Source organism: Notolabrus celidotus, chromosome 16 (genome assembly GCF_009762535.1).
Source record: "Notolabrus celidotus isolate fNotCel1 chromosome 16, fNotCel1.pri, whole genome shotgun sequence".
NCBI lineage: Eukaryota > Metazoa > Chordata > Actinopteri > Labriformes > Labridae > Notolabrus > Notolabrus celidotus.
The window spans coordinates 22455691-22471663 of record NC_048287.1 but is presented as its reverse complement, the minus strand read 5'-3'; the positions used below and the strand labels follow the sequence as shown (position 1 = coordinate 22471663).

Here is a 15973-nt window from a genome sequence, read left to right as displayed (position 1 = left end):
ATAGGTGTGAAAGCGCTCTTAGATTGAGACAATCCCATGAGTGAGAGTTTACATTCTGCTCAAATACTGTAGGATCCTTTCCTTGATATTGTTAGACACTTCAAACAACAGTCGGGGCCTGTCGGTGGCAAAAACAAGCTCTTTTATGAGCTTAATTTGCCTGTCTGTAATTGCCCCAAAGGATTACATAGCAGCTGATACTGCTGTGTCAAGGCTGCTGACTGAAGCTTCTACTTGAAAAATTAAACATGATTCAGTCCTTTGAGTCATGTACACAACAAAACATTCAGAAATAGGACCCAAGTTCAGAAAATAAATGGTTTCCCCTTTAGTGAGTTTAATGGAAGTTTACAGCACGATCATGCTTATGCAATCTTTACCTCGTATTTCATTTAATTGTGTAACAAATAATAAAAAAAAGACTCTCCAAACTTCACTTGGAGCTTGTCCTTGGTGAACTGTGAGTTCTTGACAGCCAGCATGACTTTTGTGGTTGTGCATTGACCTTTTCATCAGACAAAAATGTCTGATGATAGAGGCATAATATGGCCTCTGCAGGGGATTGTCATTGCTCTGCACCATCATCACAGTGGTTGGTCCTTTAAGTTGATGTTCATTTGTATATCAAACAGCTTCCTTTTTTACATTTCCAACTAAAAATGTTAACAGTGTGCTAGTAATTAACTTTATGATAATGATTTGGTTGGTGATAATTAGTAATATCACAGCTGGTAGGGATGTTTTAAGCCTTTTAGTGTGCTACAATTCTCATCCAACATAAGCCTGCAGTCTACTCACAGATAAAACAGAACTAGCACTGTAGCTCTAATACTGTCAATAGTTTATTATACTTATGTGCAGGGGCATCAAAGTGGGGCGAAAAGTGGGACTGACTACCTTGGGTCCAAGTGGGGAGGGGGGCCCTTAATGAGCCTGAAATAAAATGTGTTTTCTACTACACTTTTCTTTTTCTTTTTTATAACTACAATAAAATAACTAAAATTGTCTGAATAAATAAACAAACATTCAGAATATCTTTCTGGAATTTCTTTCCGGCTCCGTGAGATGCGCGTCTCATGCCTAAAGTTCGGGAATTGTCATATTTTCCTTGTATCAAGTGTGGGTGAATCTGATTGAAAGTTAACTGCAGGTTTTTAGAGTTTTATTATTATTCAGCAAGTCACTTGGCTTCCAATATTCTTGTTTAAAGAGGTGGACAGTCTGAAGGTTAATATTGTGCAGTTACATTTGGAGAATTGTAATAAAATAAAATATTGATATGTAGCTTAGATTTGAATCAGTTAACCAGGATAGTTTTAAGCATATATTTAATGCAAATAAAACAGTGTTATAGCAGCAATGTTGTACTTTGTAGGATTGGCTGTGGTGATGGGGCCCAATGAGATATCTTTTCAGGGGTCCCAGAATTCCTGGTGACGCCCCTGCTTATATGTCCATTAAGTTTCACACTGAAACCAACTTTGATTGTAAATCTTACACTATATCCTGTGCAAACACTTTAAAATAATTTATGTAATTATCTAAATCTTAAACGTAAACCCTGACCCTTAAAATAAATTGGTATTTGAAGACTACTTTATAATTAGTAGGCAAACCTTTCCTCCACGCAATCACTAAAATACACACACCCCACAACACAAACATAGCCACACACCCACACACGCTGCATGTTCAGAGGGGGCGGGGCCGCAGAGGAGACGGACTCGTGGGCGCATCTCCTCCATCAGAGGGCGGGCTTGTAGCGTTGTGCGCGAGCGCAGCGTGTGGCCGCCGCTGCTGCTGCTGCTTGATGAAGATGATGAGAGGAGCGGCAGGTACACAAAACCTTTCAACTGAGACCCAGTGGCTTTAAAGCTGTGTGAAGAACAACAAATACCGACCTCTGCTTAGCCAGTCAGTGAATGTGGAGCCTTTCTTGCCTTATTATCCTCTCCTTTGTTCTTCTTCTTCTTCTTCTTCAGTCAAAGCCAAACAAATGAAGGAGTGACTTGAAAGTCTGCAGCGGTTACAAGAAAGAAGTAGAGAACTAATGATGTCCAAATGGGTCTTGATGTCACGATGGGATTTGAGATGAAGAACACGTAACCTGTTTAAAGTCTTGCAGCTTTATTCACCTCGTTTTTAGGCAACAAGGAAGTTAAAAAGGAGTTTGTTTTTTTGACCGCTGGGATGTTGTGAACGACACGCCGCCTGGGACTGAAGGAAGTAAGGAAGAGAGGGGACCCAGGGCTGGTGGACGAGCACCGGAGGGATTATGGCTTTCGCAACGTTTTCTCTCAGCCTCATCACGCTCGCGCTTTCAAACTTGCACCTGTCGCGAGCCAGCGACCGGCATGCGGTGTACTGGAACAGCTCAAACCTCCAGTAAGTGGCTTCTTTTTGGCAGCCGTGCTTGTGGTTACTGCAAATTAACTTGTTTTGTGTTTGTGAATGCGCACCTGTGTTGGTAACTTGCTTCGGAAGACAGTGGTCATCCTCTGCAACGACGCGTTTCTTTTGTTCACAGCACTCAGCCATTGAAGCACCGCTGAAACACATAAAATAACCTGAAACAAGACTATTATTTCCCCAGCCTTTAAGAAAAAACGACAGATGGACATCTGTTCCAATAACTGTCTCATTAAAACTTCTCTTCATCCCCTAAATAAATCCTAAAATGTGTTTCCCCCTCACTCTTTATTCAGTTAGAGTAACAGTAATGCATCTCCACTGGGAGACTGTTTCTACAATGTTCCCCCCTTTTCCACCCTGCATGCAGAGTGCTTACAGTATAAATATTTGATTTCTATTCCACATTTTGTCCATCTGCTGCTTCACACTTATGACTCATTTAAGCAGTCGTCTTTTCATTTACCCCGTTCTTCAGTTTTTCTGGTGTCCATCATCCTATTCTGCTCTAATGCAGCACACACACATCACACACACAGCTCAAAGTTCCCTAAATCTGCTTTACCGTGTACATTCCTTTCCACTAGCCACACACTTGCACACGTATTAATGTATTCACACTCATATCTGAGCCTATCCTTGGAGTCTTCCTACAACAGGAAGGTTGCTTAGCTCAGGTAAGCTTTCCCAGGCTCTCCCCACTCTCTCTCTCTGTCTCTCTACCTGAGCTATAAAGCCGGCTTGCTGTGGGGCAGAGATCGATGTGGATTCTCCTTCCTTTGTCTTCTCATTAGCCAACAGTGAATCCATCTTTCTCACATTCTTTTTATCTCCTCTCCTCACACAACCCCCCCCCCCCCCCCCCCCCCCTCTCTCTCTATCTGTGTTCTTCCTCCTCTGTCCATTTGTATTCACCTCAGACACAGGTTCCTCTCCTATCGCTTCACTCTATCTCATACTTGGTTATTTTCTTCCCTCTCTTATTTTTTCTGCCACCAGCCGGCCTGTCCCCCTCAATTCCCTGTTTTCTGCATCTCATTACCGCCCCCCCATCTGCTCCTGGTCCCTCACTCACCTCCAAGGCTCTCAGTACACACACAGTAGATGATAAGAATTAGAAATTGTATGAAAGTTATTCGATTGTATGTGTGTGTCAAATATTTGAAGGTTTCCCTTTGGCAAGCGGCAAAAAAAACTGCTTTAAAACTGCTTTAAAACTGGATGGAAACAGTCAAGCTGGAGCTGCAGCACTGTCACTTCCCCATTAATGTTAATGTGTGAATGACAGAGTCACATTCATAACTATTTAAAATTTATGACTGCACTTAATCCCATCATCTTGACATGAATAGTGAAGGGTATATTCACTGAGAGTAACTTGCATTTAAGCTCTATAAAATGCTCAGGTTTTTATGTGTTGTTCTGAGTAATAGTCCTATATATCAATTTTAATTAGTCTTTTAGTGTGCTACCTGTGAAATGATTTCACAGCACGGTTAAGGCAGTCATTCGTTAGCACATTTTGTGGCTTTAAACTGGCATCTGTGAGTTAAAATGACAAATATGTGCTCATTTTAATGAATTCAGAATACTGTGAGGAAACAAGGAGGGGAGAGAGAGAGAGAGCGAGAGAGAGAGAGAGAGAGAAAGAGAGAAAGAGAGAGTGCAGGTGTGAGTCTTCATGCCTGCGTGTGCGAAAACCCTCTCCCTTCTCCACAGCAAGATACAAATCTCTAAAATAATGCAAAAATTGACCCAGTTTGCAGGTAGCAGACAAATCCTCAGAGGCTAGGGTAAGAATACTGATGGCCATCAAGCTTTAAAAAAGGCCTCAGGCTAGGGGGCCACTTCTACCGCTACCCTGTCTCCATGCATAGAGAACCTGCAGAAGGCCTCATTTGTGCAACAATGCAGCTCCTTCCCTCTTCCAGCCCTTCCAGCTCCGGCTCTGGAGATTCAGAGCTCTGGAGAAAAAGGAAGTCAGCGATGGACTGCCATAAACTGGAGGCCTTTAGGGGCAAAAACTCTGGTTGAAGCCTTAATGTTTTACCCTTGAGCAGAGCATTCAGCACAGATGGTTACGGCACAGCTGCAAGAAATGGGATCACTCGGAAGCCAAGCTGTTTGTCCCACAGCCATGAAAATTTATGATAAGGCTCAGTTAGAGACGTCTTGCTCTGGTGTATTGGGAGGCAAAAGGGCACTGTCACACAGATGATATCCAGTAACACTGTGCTGTTTGATTCTTTCTTTGCAGGTTTTCTGAGCTAAACAACATTAGGCGATTTATTATAGCTTCTATCTCTGCCACGGACAATTTGAACCGAGATGTCTCGATTATCATAACCCAAAGAAATAGCTCAGAGTGCTTTGATTACCGCCCAAGTCCGTCACGATCGCACTACCCCCCCATTAGAAAGTGTTGCTCTCAGCTTCCGCTCTCAGCAGCGCGCCTGGCCAACTCGTTACAGATGTCCCTGCTAATGGCTGACTGAGGCAAGAAAAAACACACACGCAGGCCATTAAATCATCTCGCATCTGAGGCCATCTGCCAATTAGAGGGGGGAGATGTGGAACATCTTGAGAGCACCCGGGAGCAGCGGTGCACTGCGGTAGCCTCGCCTACCCACAAGCGGCGTCCCGTGCTCCCGCCACCTCTTCCCATCAGGTGTTTGGCCTCAGCGGTTCCACAGGCCACGTCTTTGTAATTGGGCACCCCATGTCAGCATGATCAAAACAACGCCGCAGCTTCCATCTACTCTCCCACTCCTACCCAAAGAGACACTGCATTTCTCCTAATGCTAATAACTTAGCAGGACACCAAAGCAAGAAGTCTTCGCACAGGCGTGGGAAGAAATAGCAGGGAATCGGTTTTGAAAATGTGCCACAAATCTCTTTGCTAAATCGCCATTCCCTTGCCTGCTCAGCAGGATGAAAGTCTTCTTCTGCTGTTTGTAGTTGAGTTACAGCTCTGCGTGTTCTGTGCTACTCATTACAACCCTGATTTGGACCTGATACGGTATCCGTCAGGCACCCAGACCCCATTGAGAAAAAAACAACACAATCACCGGCACAACATATCCGGTGCTACAACATAAATTATCACCTTGACAAATAGCTTCCCTGAGACTTCGAGGTACAGAGGCCTAGTGATCAGTGTAGAGGCGAGGTGTCGTCTTACTCAACAGGCTCATTAACCGCCAGGTCGGTCTGAGGGGGTGGGAGCAGAGCAAGATAGAGTTGGAGGTGGGTCCCTGCGGGGCAGTGGAGATCCCTCACACCCTACATAGGGAAGCTGAGGATATATTTAGTTGCAGTAAATGGAATTGTAACTGAGAAATGAAGAAAAGGGAGGATGTATGAAGTGATGGATAAGGGTAAATCAGGAAATAGATGGAGGGAAAGAGGATGCAAAGACTGAAGATAAGAGGTAGGTCGTGCAATGGAAGAACATGTCAGAGGAAAGAAAGTGGGGCCCTATTTCAGAAGAGGAAAGGGAGGGAAAGATTGATTGAGTTGGCCATAAGTCAGAACAGGTGAAAGAGAGTGCGGGTTTTACCGGATATGGAAGTGAGGTTATTTGGCTGAAGGTGTTGTAGCCGCTGTTTTCTGAGGAGATGATACCCATGGGTGTTGATCCGTGCTAATGTGGACAGAGGCTGGGTTATTGATGTGGACCGATGCTCAGAGACAAAAGCGCCCGCTATTCACCTGCGCAACACGGTGCATAGAGGAGACAAGTGGATTCGATACCTGATTACATGCACGTCCCTCTGCCTGCAGCTCCATCTCGGGGCTGTCTCACCAATTTTGCATACAAATGCATCTTATTCACTGGCTTTCAATTTATCTTTTCTCATTCAGTGTACCATAGAAGTGCCTGAAGTACTGCTTGAGAGTGTACAGTTTTTCTTGGTTGCAGAGTGAATTACACTGATTAAAAAAACAGATTGACCTTTTATTTTTCATATTAAACACATCTTATTAGGTGTACCTTTTAAACCATTCAAGTTGTTTGTGAACATTTGATTGCTTTATGCTGTTTCTTATCTCTCTCTTAGACGTCCTGGAGATTAGTTTGATGAACAGCGCTTTCAAATGAACAGCTGACTTGACAACACCTGGCTTCATTATGCTGTAAATGTGCAGAAGTGTCTCAAAGCTTATTGGTTTGCTAAGCAGTGTGCTGGCCAATTTTAGATGAGTAGAACCTACTATGAGTCACATACATGGAAGGAGATCCACTGAAAGAATGTTTAATGCTTCATATGGATCCCAGAGTGGGTGTTCGGATCAATACATTTATATGGTATGGGAAGGTGAATGGACCCTGGCCGGACAAAAACACAACAAGGTTGCTTTCTGAGCGGCAATCAATCAGGGTGCATCAGGTGATCAATGTTCAAATGCATTTTTAATTGGATTTCACAGTGTCAATAAATCGCCATGAAGTATTGAGGGCTCAGCTCGGGAAGCTCAGATCAAGTGATGCCTTGGAACAGTGTGCTGGAGAATTGATTATTACAGGCTTGTCACTCACTGCTCCGGGGTTCATGCTCCATGGAGGCCTGAACTACAAGGCCTTGGTGTGGCAGCAGTGCCGGCTTCAGAGTAGACAAAGGTTGAAAAAGCAAGAGGCTGTGCAAAGATAGAAGAAAAAGACGCATTAGAGCAAGTCTGTGAGGCATAAACAAACTGTGACTTATTCCTCCAGAGGATAAAATATTTCATCAGGGCATTGATTATAGAGTCTACTCGCTTAAAATGTTTCAAGGTTGCATGAGGAAATCAGTATGCAGTATATGTTCTGTCAGATGTCTCACTGCTTTTCTTCTTCGCACTTCAGATAAGCTGGTCAAGGCAGATGGCTGTCCATCAACAAGTCTGCGTGAGGGTTCTGCCTGTTGAAGGTTTCCCTTGCTAAGTGCTCACTCTTGGCAGACTATCAGTTCGTAAATAGTATTAGAGTATGGTAGAGAACAGCTCTACATGCTTTGTGTTGTGATAACTTGTGATGTGTTTTGGCAATTTATTGAGTGAGTGATCATACCTGTTAAGTTAAAAAAAATGTTATTTTTTATAATAGGAACATCTTAAACTGAGAAAATAGAAAGGAACATAGAAAAGAGCACAAATGTGTTATTCATGGTTACAGCTCTAGGTAAACAGTAATTTGACTTTACAGTGCAGTGCACACAAGTTAAATTAAAAGGTGGGAGGGGAAGCAAATAAAACCTCAGGCGGAGACACTTAATCAACCTGAAGGACAAAAAAAGAAAAACTCCTCACTCGTCTTTCAAAATAAAGTCTCCCAATTTTTTACTTTCTTTTCTTATTTTACCTCTCGTGGTCCTCTAGAGGTCTTAGGCCCGCAAAGCCTGCTCAGCTTCATTATTTGGAGGAATTGGCAGGTTTGGTGGGCCATTATATTCAGTTCATGGGCACTGATGAGAAGGCACCTTAGGACCCGTTCAGAGCTTCCCCAGGTGAAGGGGTTTCAAAAAAAGAAACATAGTTAGGGACCTCATACACCATCAAAGCCATTAGCATTCCTTGCGCTACAAGGTTATAAAAAGTGCACTTAACTGGCAGTGGGAACTCACAGGAGATAGTCCTGATCCCAGACAGGTAGAACCAATTTCAGACTCAATGATTTGAATGCAAATGCTCTCTACAAAGAGGGCTTTCCTACTTCCGAATGGCAGCTCCACAGTACATTACACTGGGAGTCTGTACCGCAGTGCCCGTTACCCACTGGGAAATTACACTGCTGCTATGACGGAAATGGCTGCCATGTAGGAAAATGATCAAAGCTGTTGATAGTTGGATGGTCACTGGCTGGAGTTTGATTATTTGGGAAATGGGCCTTGTTACGCTACATTGCCTGGAAAACGATATGGCATCCGCAGCAGTTGGTCAAAATAATTTGTTTTGTTATTGAAGCAGAAGGCCTCATCTGAGGTATGGCAATTGAGGCAGTATTTCTCACCGACCAGCGCCCTCAGAGTTATCAGTGTCCCTTCATAAAAAGGCAGCGAGTGAGGACACAGGTTTGTGCTCTGTCATATCTTGTTCTCTGTTCATTCCCTTCAGGTCTTGAGCCGTGACAGGTCTTCCCTCTAATGCTCTCGGGTGCTTAACAACAGCAGTTTTACGGGAAGTGGAAACTGTCCTCACAGCTTAGTGGATGATACGGCTTGAGTTTTTCTTTCATGTGAGGGCAATTTCAAATATGGGCGACGTAATAATTAGGTATTCTGTTATAATTGAGATTTTTCCTTTTTGAAGATGTAATTATACCAAGGTCTGAGACCCTTTGGCAGCAGTCATCTCTGTAATGAGAATATTTGAAGAAAATTGAAATCTCTCTCTAGTGCTCTGTGCATCCAGAATGACAAAAAGTAATTTGACCCTTCAGCTGCAGCAGCCGCCACCTCCAGTGGCTTGATGTATCCCTTTTATATTGTTAGAGGGAACATTTAAATCAGTGCATCTTCAAGCGAAACTGCTCTATTACAAATATGATAGCAGACTCTTTAGAGCTTGAAGGTGTGATATGAGTGGATTGGACGGGAAGCTACCTTCTGGCAAAAGAATTAAAGTTACATTCTTGTGAGGAAGCTGGAGGGCTGTGCGGCATAAAGTTTTCTTTTGCAGATATTTAGATACTGTTCCTGGTGAGGTAGATACACAGAGTCACTGGAGAGAGCCCGTAGCTGTTGTTAACTTTACAATATGACCCGTGCACACAAGCTATTACACAGTGTTTGAGCCAGAATGGTCTGGGAAGAGGTCAAATGGCCCCTTAGTAGTTTTCCAGGGAGTCAAGGCTCCATTTAAGCAGGACAACTAACAGTACTGTGAGTGCTAAAAAATGTATATGTGGGAGAATGTTCCTATATATAACTCATAAAGTAACACGGTATTCCGGATTTTACTAAATATCTTACATATATCACACATTTGTTTAATACTACATATCTTTATAAAGAAATATACCTATGGTTTAAAAAATAGAGTATATTTGTTTTCTAGGGCTTAACAGCTGCACTGATAAGACATTTATCCTGCTCTCAATTTCCCCCATTAATGCTAAACTAACCTAATGTTAGCCTAAATTAGCTATAGCTAATAGCTTATTTTTCAAGACTGACAGAACAAATTAGCCTGCCATCTTTTGGCCAGTTTGAAAATGCAAGTTACAAGTGGACAAGTGGGCACTTTGTAGCTGATTGCCAGGAGGCTAAAAACCTGCTTGAACTCCACCCATTTGCCAGCGTTTGGGTTGATCTAAAGCTAGGTTGAGTCAGAATTCTAACATAGAGCCAGTCACCAATAGGTGGCGTCACAGCAACTATGTCCATGCTTTATAAAGCCTATGGTTTTGCATGTCACAGCTTAGTAGCCAACACTTACCATTCTTACATAATATGAACAACTGTTGATGTTGCATTACAGGGATGCAATATCAATCAGATAGCACCCTATCAGTTGCAGCAAACTTGGTTGTTCATGCAAATGCCTCCACAGCTCACAGCTACAGGTTGTTATTGGTCTGACCAGAATTAGGTTGCATAAAAATGTATCTGATCAGGGGGAGACCAGACACATCTGAAAGAGCAGCTAAAAATCTCTTCTTTTCCTTCAACATTAACCGTCCTCTCTTCTTGATGGTAGGGGATCAAGATGGCAGCCGCTGAGAGGAGACCCGCTCCTTGTGTTAAAAAACGTACTTATTAGGGATGTACATTTCAAGTATTTTACCTGATTGATCTTTGGAAATGTTAACAATCAATTATCGATTAATCATTTAAAAAAAACTTAAATGTTTTCCATGTCAAAAACAATGCTAAATGCATTTTTCCCCCTGAATCATATTTTCCTTCACGACACAATGTAACTGACAGTATTGAATAGATACGGATCATATTGAGGTGTTCAAAACGTCAAACACGTTGAATATCAACGTGAGGAGCAGGCTCATGATCTCCACGGACATACAGTCATAAAAGTGAAGGCTCAGACTTCAACAAGGGAACAGAACAGAAACATATTTTAGACTTGCAGTGTCCAGTTTTCTGTCTACTCGTTCTTACTGAGAAAAATAAGCATGTGAACGTGGTCAGGTGTCAGCCGGGAGCGCAACCGGGTCATAATCAGTCCGGCAGCAGAGAAAAAAGCGCTCGTAGAGACCAGTCACTCAGCCGCAGCCCCCAGCGGAGCGTCTCCTCTGTGAGCAACACCTTCAGTCAGCTGATTCACATCGAAACATGCTTTAAACTTAAAACACCTCCCTGATAGCTGAATGTAATATGAGACCACATGATGTTTGTTTCACGAGGTTGAAAATCAAAACAAAAAAATGTGTTCGAGTACGTTCTTAACAATCAATTAATCAATAGTCGATTAATTGTGAACAGCCCTAGTACTTATTCTAAGTTTAAACAAAGAAAACAGTGTTTTTTTTCATAGTTGATTATACACTCATCTTAACATACTTATAAATATTATATCCCATTTCCACCAAATCTGTTCTACTAAATGCTCCTAACTTCTGCACACTGCACCTTTAAATAACGGAGGGATTTTGACTGTTGTTTTAGAATACACTAGAATTAGGTGTTGGTCAGTGCTGGACTGCTGTTTGTATTTTAACGCTGGAAAAGGACGTGGGCTGACAGTTAATGGTGGTGTATTGACAGATATATTTATCACTCTGTTAGTCCTAGTGAACAGCAAACACGCACAACACAGTGCTTTAAATATCAAAGAACATCCTGGAATTGCACTCCTAACACTGGCATGTGAAGCATATTTACCAGGTTAACAGTGAACAGGTTTGTTTTACTGTTTGACCAACTTTCAGAGTAAATGCTGAAGCTTGTGAAATCCACAAAAAGCAGCCTGCTTTGATTCAGCTTTAATTTTTCTTCTGATTTCATCTGGGACAATTGGGACCAGTAAAGTTTTAATGATGCAACATTTTCTGTTTTTATAGGAGACACTGCTGCACTGGCTCACTCTGGCTAGAACACTGAATATTTAGTACAAAGTCAGCAGATCAGAGTACAACTCTGTCAGTGGCATCACACTCTTTTCTTTTCTTCTTTGTTTCTTTATCTTCAACCTCATCATTTAATCAGGTCTCGTGTAGGTCTGCATCAAAAATCTATTTGGAATTAATTTGCTGCCTTGATGTGTAAATTCAGTTATGGTTAATACATGAGCTACGCATAATCATGTCTCTACACTCACACACGTGCACTTTTTTTTCCTTCCTGGTGTTCTCATCCATTGATTAACACGGACAATACGTGACTCATCTCGCACTACTGGCATGCTCCATCAATGGGTGTGGGGGTTCCCTCCCCCTCCTCTCCCCTGTGCGGTCTGTTATTTGCATTTGTAACAGCTGGCGTTGTGAGGTCCTGCTTGTTATCGCAAAATTTTTAACACTTGAGTATTAATGGATAGATTATAGTGGAACAGTAAAGCTGAGCCAGTAATGTACCTGTTCAACTCCCTTGTTAAAACTGTGCAAAATCTCCTCTTGGCTTCTGCTATGCCGTGTTTGTCAAGGTATTTATTTAGTTTGTTCAGCTGCTTTTTGTAAGCTTTTTGCTATGTAGAGCAGGCATCTGTGTGTGTGGTTCCCATCACTGTAGTAGTGTGAAAGCCACATTTCTTACATGCACTTTGTTCAGTTTTTGTGAGAATGAGTGTTTTTCTTCCTCATAGTAGTAACCTGTGTAATACTGCGTAGGACTGTTCCTAGACCAGTGTAGTGTGTAAAACTGGGAGGCACACATCCCAGCTCCCCACCATGCTGTGTGTGGGCGTATAGAATATCAATGTCCTGCTGGGCCCTCTCACTAATTGTGTGTGTGGTTGCTATCAGGTTGCATTTAACATGTTTCCATGTCTGATTGTTCATCTGTTCGCTACTTGTGCATGTGTGTTTGCATACATGCTTGTTTGATGGTTGAAAGCAGAGTAATGACTGTCTAGGCCTGCGCATGTGTTTCCTCTCATTTGCCTCGAAGAGCAGGATCCCTCTTCGTCTTCCTGCCGTGCCGTTTGAAGTGTTTTTTTTTGCTCAGTCCTTCTGTTTCTGCTCCGTTCTCACCTTGTGTGGAGTCAATGGGAAGTCCCAAAAGAGTGCTTCGCTCAACCGCATTGCTGTGCGTGGGAGGAGAGTGGGCACTACCGCCCATATCCCTCCCTTTAATTTATTGCTCTATTGCCATTGAGAGACTGAATCAAATGCATTGTGTCATTATTTATAAATCCTTTGGCCTGCTTCACATGCACTCGTCTTAACAACACTGTTTTCTCTGCAGTCTCTTCTCTCTCTCTCTCTCTCTCTCTCTCTCTCTCTCTCTCTCTCTCTCTGTGTGTGTGTGTGTGACTGAGAATGTGTGTCTTCCAGTGTAGCATGCATGTACAGTAAGAGATAGATGGTTATGATAAATAGATTTGCTTTTGCAGCACTTAAAGGGATTCTGTGCCACTTCCCAGGAGAAAGAGGAAGAGAAAGCAGTAGAAAAAGTTTTGACAAAAAATAACTATAAGGAGAGGAAGAAAGTCGGGTTGGGGGAGGGATGTTTTAAAAAAAAAAAAAAAAAAAAGAAAAAGGAGATGGAGGAGGGAGATGTAAGGCAGTGCAGAGATGTAAAGGCTGGGAGTAAATGGTAGTGGGGATATAGGGGATAAGGAGGAGGGGGTTGTTGTATGTAGCGGGGAGGAAGAGTCTGTATGGAGAATATTAATGGTGGTGTCAGGAAGTGGAGTATCTTTAAAGACCTCAACCTTTCCTCTGGTGCTCATGCGTACTGCGTGCAAAACTAGTAGCTTGGATGCACTGCTGCAACACCACACTGGAGAACTGCATCAGTGGCAGAATTTTACCCACTTACATACGTACATTATGAGGAGTTGTTTGTAGAGGAAACATCGTACCCAACACCACAGCTAGAATGGTGTTCTCACAGTAAAAGCTCACATTGGGCTGATTGTTGTTTACTATTTCAGGACAGTTGTTAGGCCTAAAACATGTTTGTTAGAGCTGACCTCTTTGTTTGTCTTTCATTATCAGAATCAGTGCCTCAAGGAATAGATCTGACCTGGAACACCTGCTCCGATCACTGACTCAGATAGAGCAGACATCCATCTATCATTCTATCTATCTATCTATCTATCTATCTATCTATCTATCTATCTATCTATCTATCTATCTATCTATCTATCTATCTATCTATCTATCTCTCTCTCTCTCTCTCTCTCTCTCTCTCTCTCTCTCTCTCTCTCTCTCTCTCTCTCTCTCTCTCTCTCTCTCTCTCTCTCTCTCTCTCTATCTATCTATTTATCTATTTATCTATATGCATACACGCATATAAATATATCTATATCTATATATAGGTGTGTGTGTGTATATATATATATATATATATATATATATATATATATATATAAATGTGTATGTATGTATGAATGTATGTATATAAATATATATATATATATATATATATATATATTTTTTTTAAGTTATATTTTTGGGCTTTCTGCCTTTATTTGATAGGACAGCTGCAGATATACAGGAAATGTGGGAGTAGGGAGTGGGGGATGACATGCAGTAAATGGTTGCGGTTGGGAATCGAACCGGTAACCTCTGTGATGAGGACTATAGCCTCTGTATGTGGGACCCTTAGACCGTTAGCCCGCCAGCGCCCCAATGTATATATATTTTTGTATATATTTGTATATATACATGTATATATATACAGTTCTATATCACAATAGAGATACTTATATATATATATATATATATATATATATATATATATATATATATATATATATATATATAGTATCTCTATTGTGATATAGAACTATATAATTCCCATGATTATTTATTCAAGTGTTTTTATATAATTTGTTTTATAGATCTCTCTTTTAATATCTCTGTCTTTTCTTAGATTACTTTATCAGTTTCTTCTGAAAGTGGTGAATCATCTTTCAGTACTCTGCACGTATTATGAAAATCCACTCACCGATTTTAGAGTTGCAGCTGTGTCAGGACTCTGAAATCCCTCCCAGCACCTGTCAGTGGTGAATCTACAGCAAGAGGGAGCTGAGACAGAGCTGCAGGTGTGTGTTAGTAAAGAAATTGAGGGTAGGAGAGAGAGAAGGAAAGAGAGAGAAAGAAAAGTGATGTGACACTCATTTGCCACATGATGCAAAGAAGAAACACGCTGTCTTTGGTGGAAGCCTGTGTCACAGGTGACAGTCAGTGACAGGGCCAAGAGCAGAGCTGTCAGAGAGGCAGGAGCCACAGAGTGGAAGAAGCCGGGGAAATGAATATGCTATTCCTCATCTAGCAAATGACAGAGAGATGCAAAGGGAGTATAAGTGTTACAGTGTGGTGGCAGGAAGAACAACAGCTGAGCACGGTGTTAAGAGCTAAATGATGTAGTGTAGAGAATAACATATACAGCCTAGGGTCGTTGTTTATGATGAGAAAAGCAAGTGTGACACACGGCAACTGCAGAAGATGGATTTCTCGTGTGGAAATTGGTCTAATACCAGGAGGTTTATTCCCTGGGAACCCTGACTGCTGTTAAAAACAATGTGGGTCGTGATTGAAAAAAAAGACAGAGACTGTAGATAATCAAATTCTCATCTCTGGTGGTTATTTTTTTATTTGATCTGGAGTAATGTAAATTGGAACGTCAAGCTCTCCAGCTCTGGATTCTGTCAACATAAATCCTGTCCGCTGAGAGAAAGTTTACTTGTAGCATTGTCACGGCTACCTTATATCTCTAATAAGTTCTGCCTTGGCATTTGCAATTCAGAAAGCAGGTTGTAATCCCTAATTAGCAGGCTTTAATTTCCCTAACGGGGATGAACTTTTGGTCATATTAGAGGTTCCATTAAGTTTTGATTCTAACCTCCAGCGTCGGCTGTATAGGAGTAAATTAGTGCCAAGGAAACCATATCTCTAGCTAATGTGCGGTGCCAGGGAGATAACAGCAGTTTCAAAAATGCCAGGGACATTAGCATTCCCGATGTCGTGCTGTGTGTGCGAGGTCTCAGTTTTTAAATCTATAAAAAAAATAAATTGATGTTCGTCAGCAAAAACCCTGCTTCCCCTGCCCCCTCCCCCTCAGCCTCCTCTTCATTAGACAGTTCATCAGCAATCTATCGTCATATGTATTATTTATGAGTACAGCCACATTCATTCTAAACACACGGCACAGCTTTCTTTAGTTATTTAGGTTTCAGTTGTGTTTGCCCCTTTGTGAATACATAGAGAGGAGTAGAGCTTGCCGAGCTTCAGGAAATGATGCTTTTCTGCTTAATGAGGACACGATACCTCCCAGCGTTCCCACCTCCGCCCCAACCGAAAGCCAAGGTTTACTGCTCTGCCAGCTCCCACTCAGTGACTTGTATGCAAATAGCCATTTTTCAATCAACCTTGTGGTTCATTGTGAGGCATTCAATATAGCCCTGGTTTTCTGTAAGGTAATTTACCCAGAATTCTTTTGACCTCTGAGGTCACCTGGTC

At 41.9% G+C, this 15973-nt stretch overlaps 1 protein-coding gene across 1 annotated transcript in view; it reads left to right on the top strand.

Annotated features, from left to right (window-relative positions):
* The first annotated feature begins 1714 nt into the window (after positions 1–1714).
* efna3a (ephrin-A3a) overlaps positions 1715–15973 on the top strand; it is an 83775-nt gene continuing 69516 nt past the window's right edge. The window contains exons 1-2 of the mRNA XM_034705767.1: positions 1715–1835; positions 1983–2385. Coding sequence (XP_034561658.1) covers positions 2276–2385 — 110 coding nt within the window. The 5' untranslated portion in view covers positions 1715–1835; positions 1983–2275. The remainder of the gene's footprint in view (positions 1836–1982; positions 2386–15973) is intronic.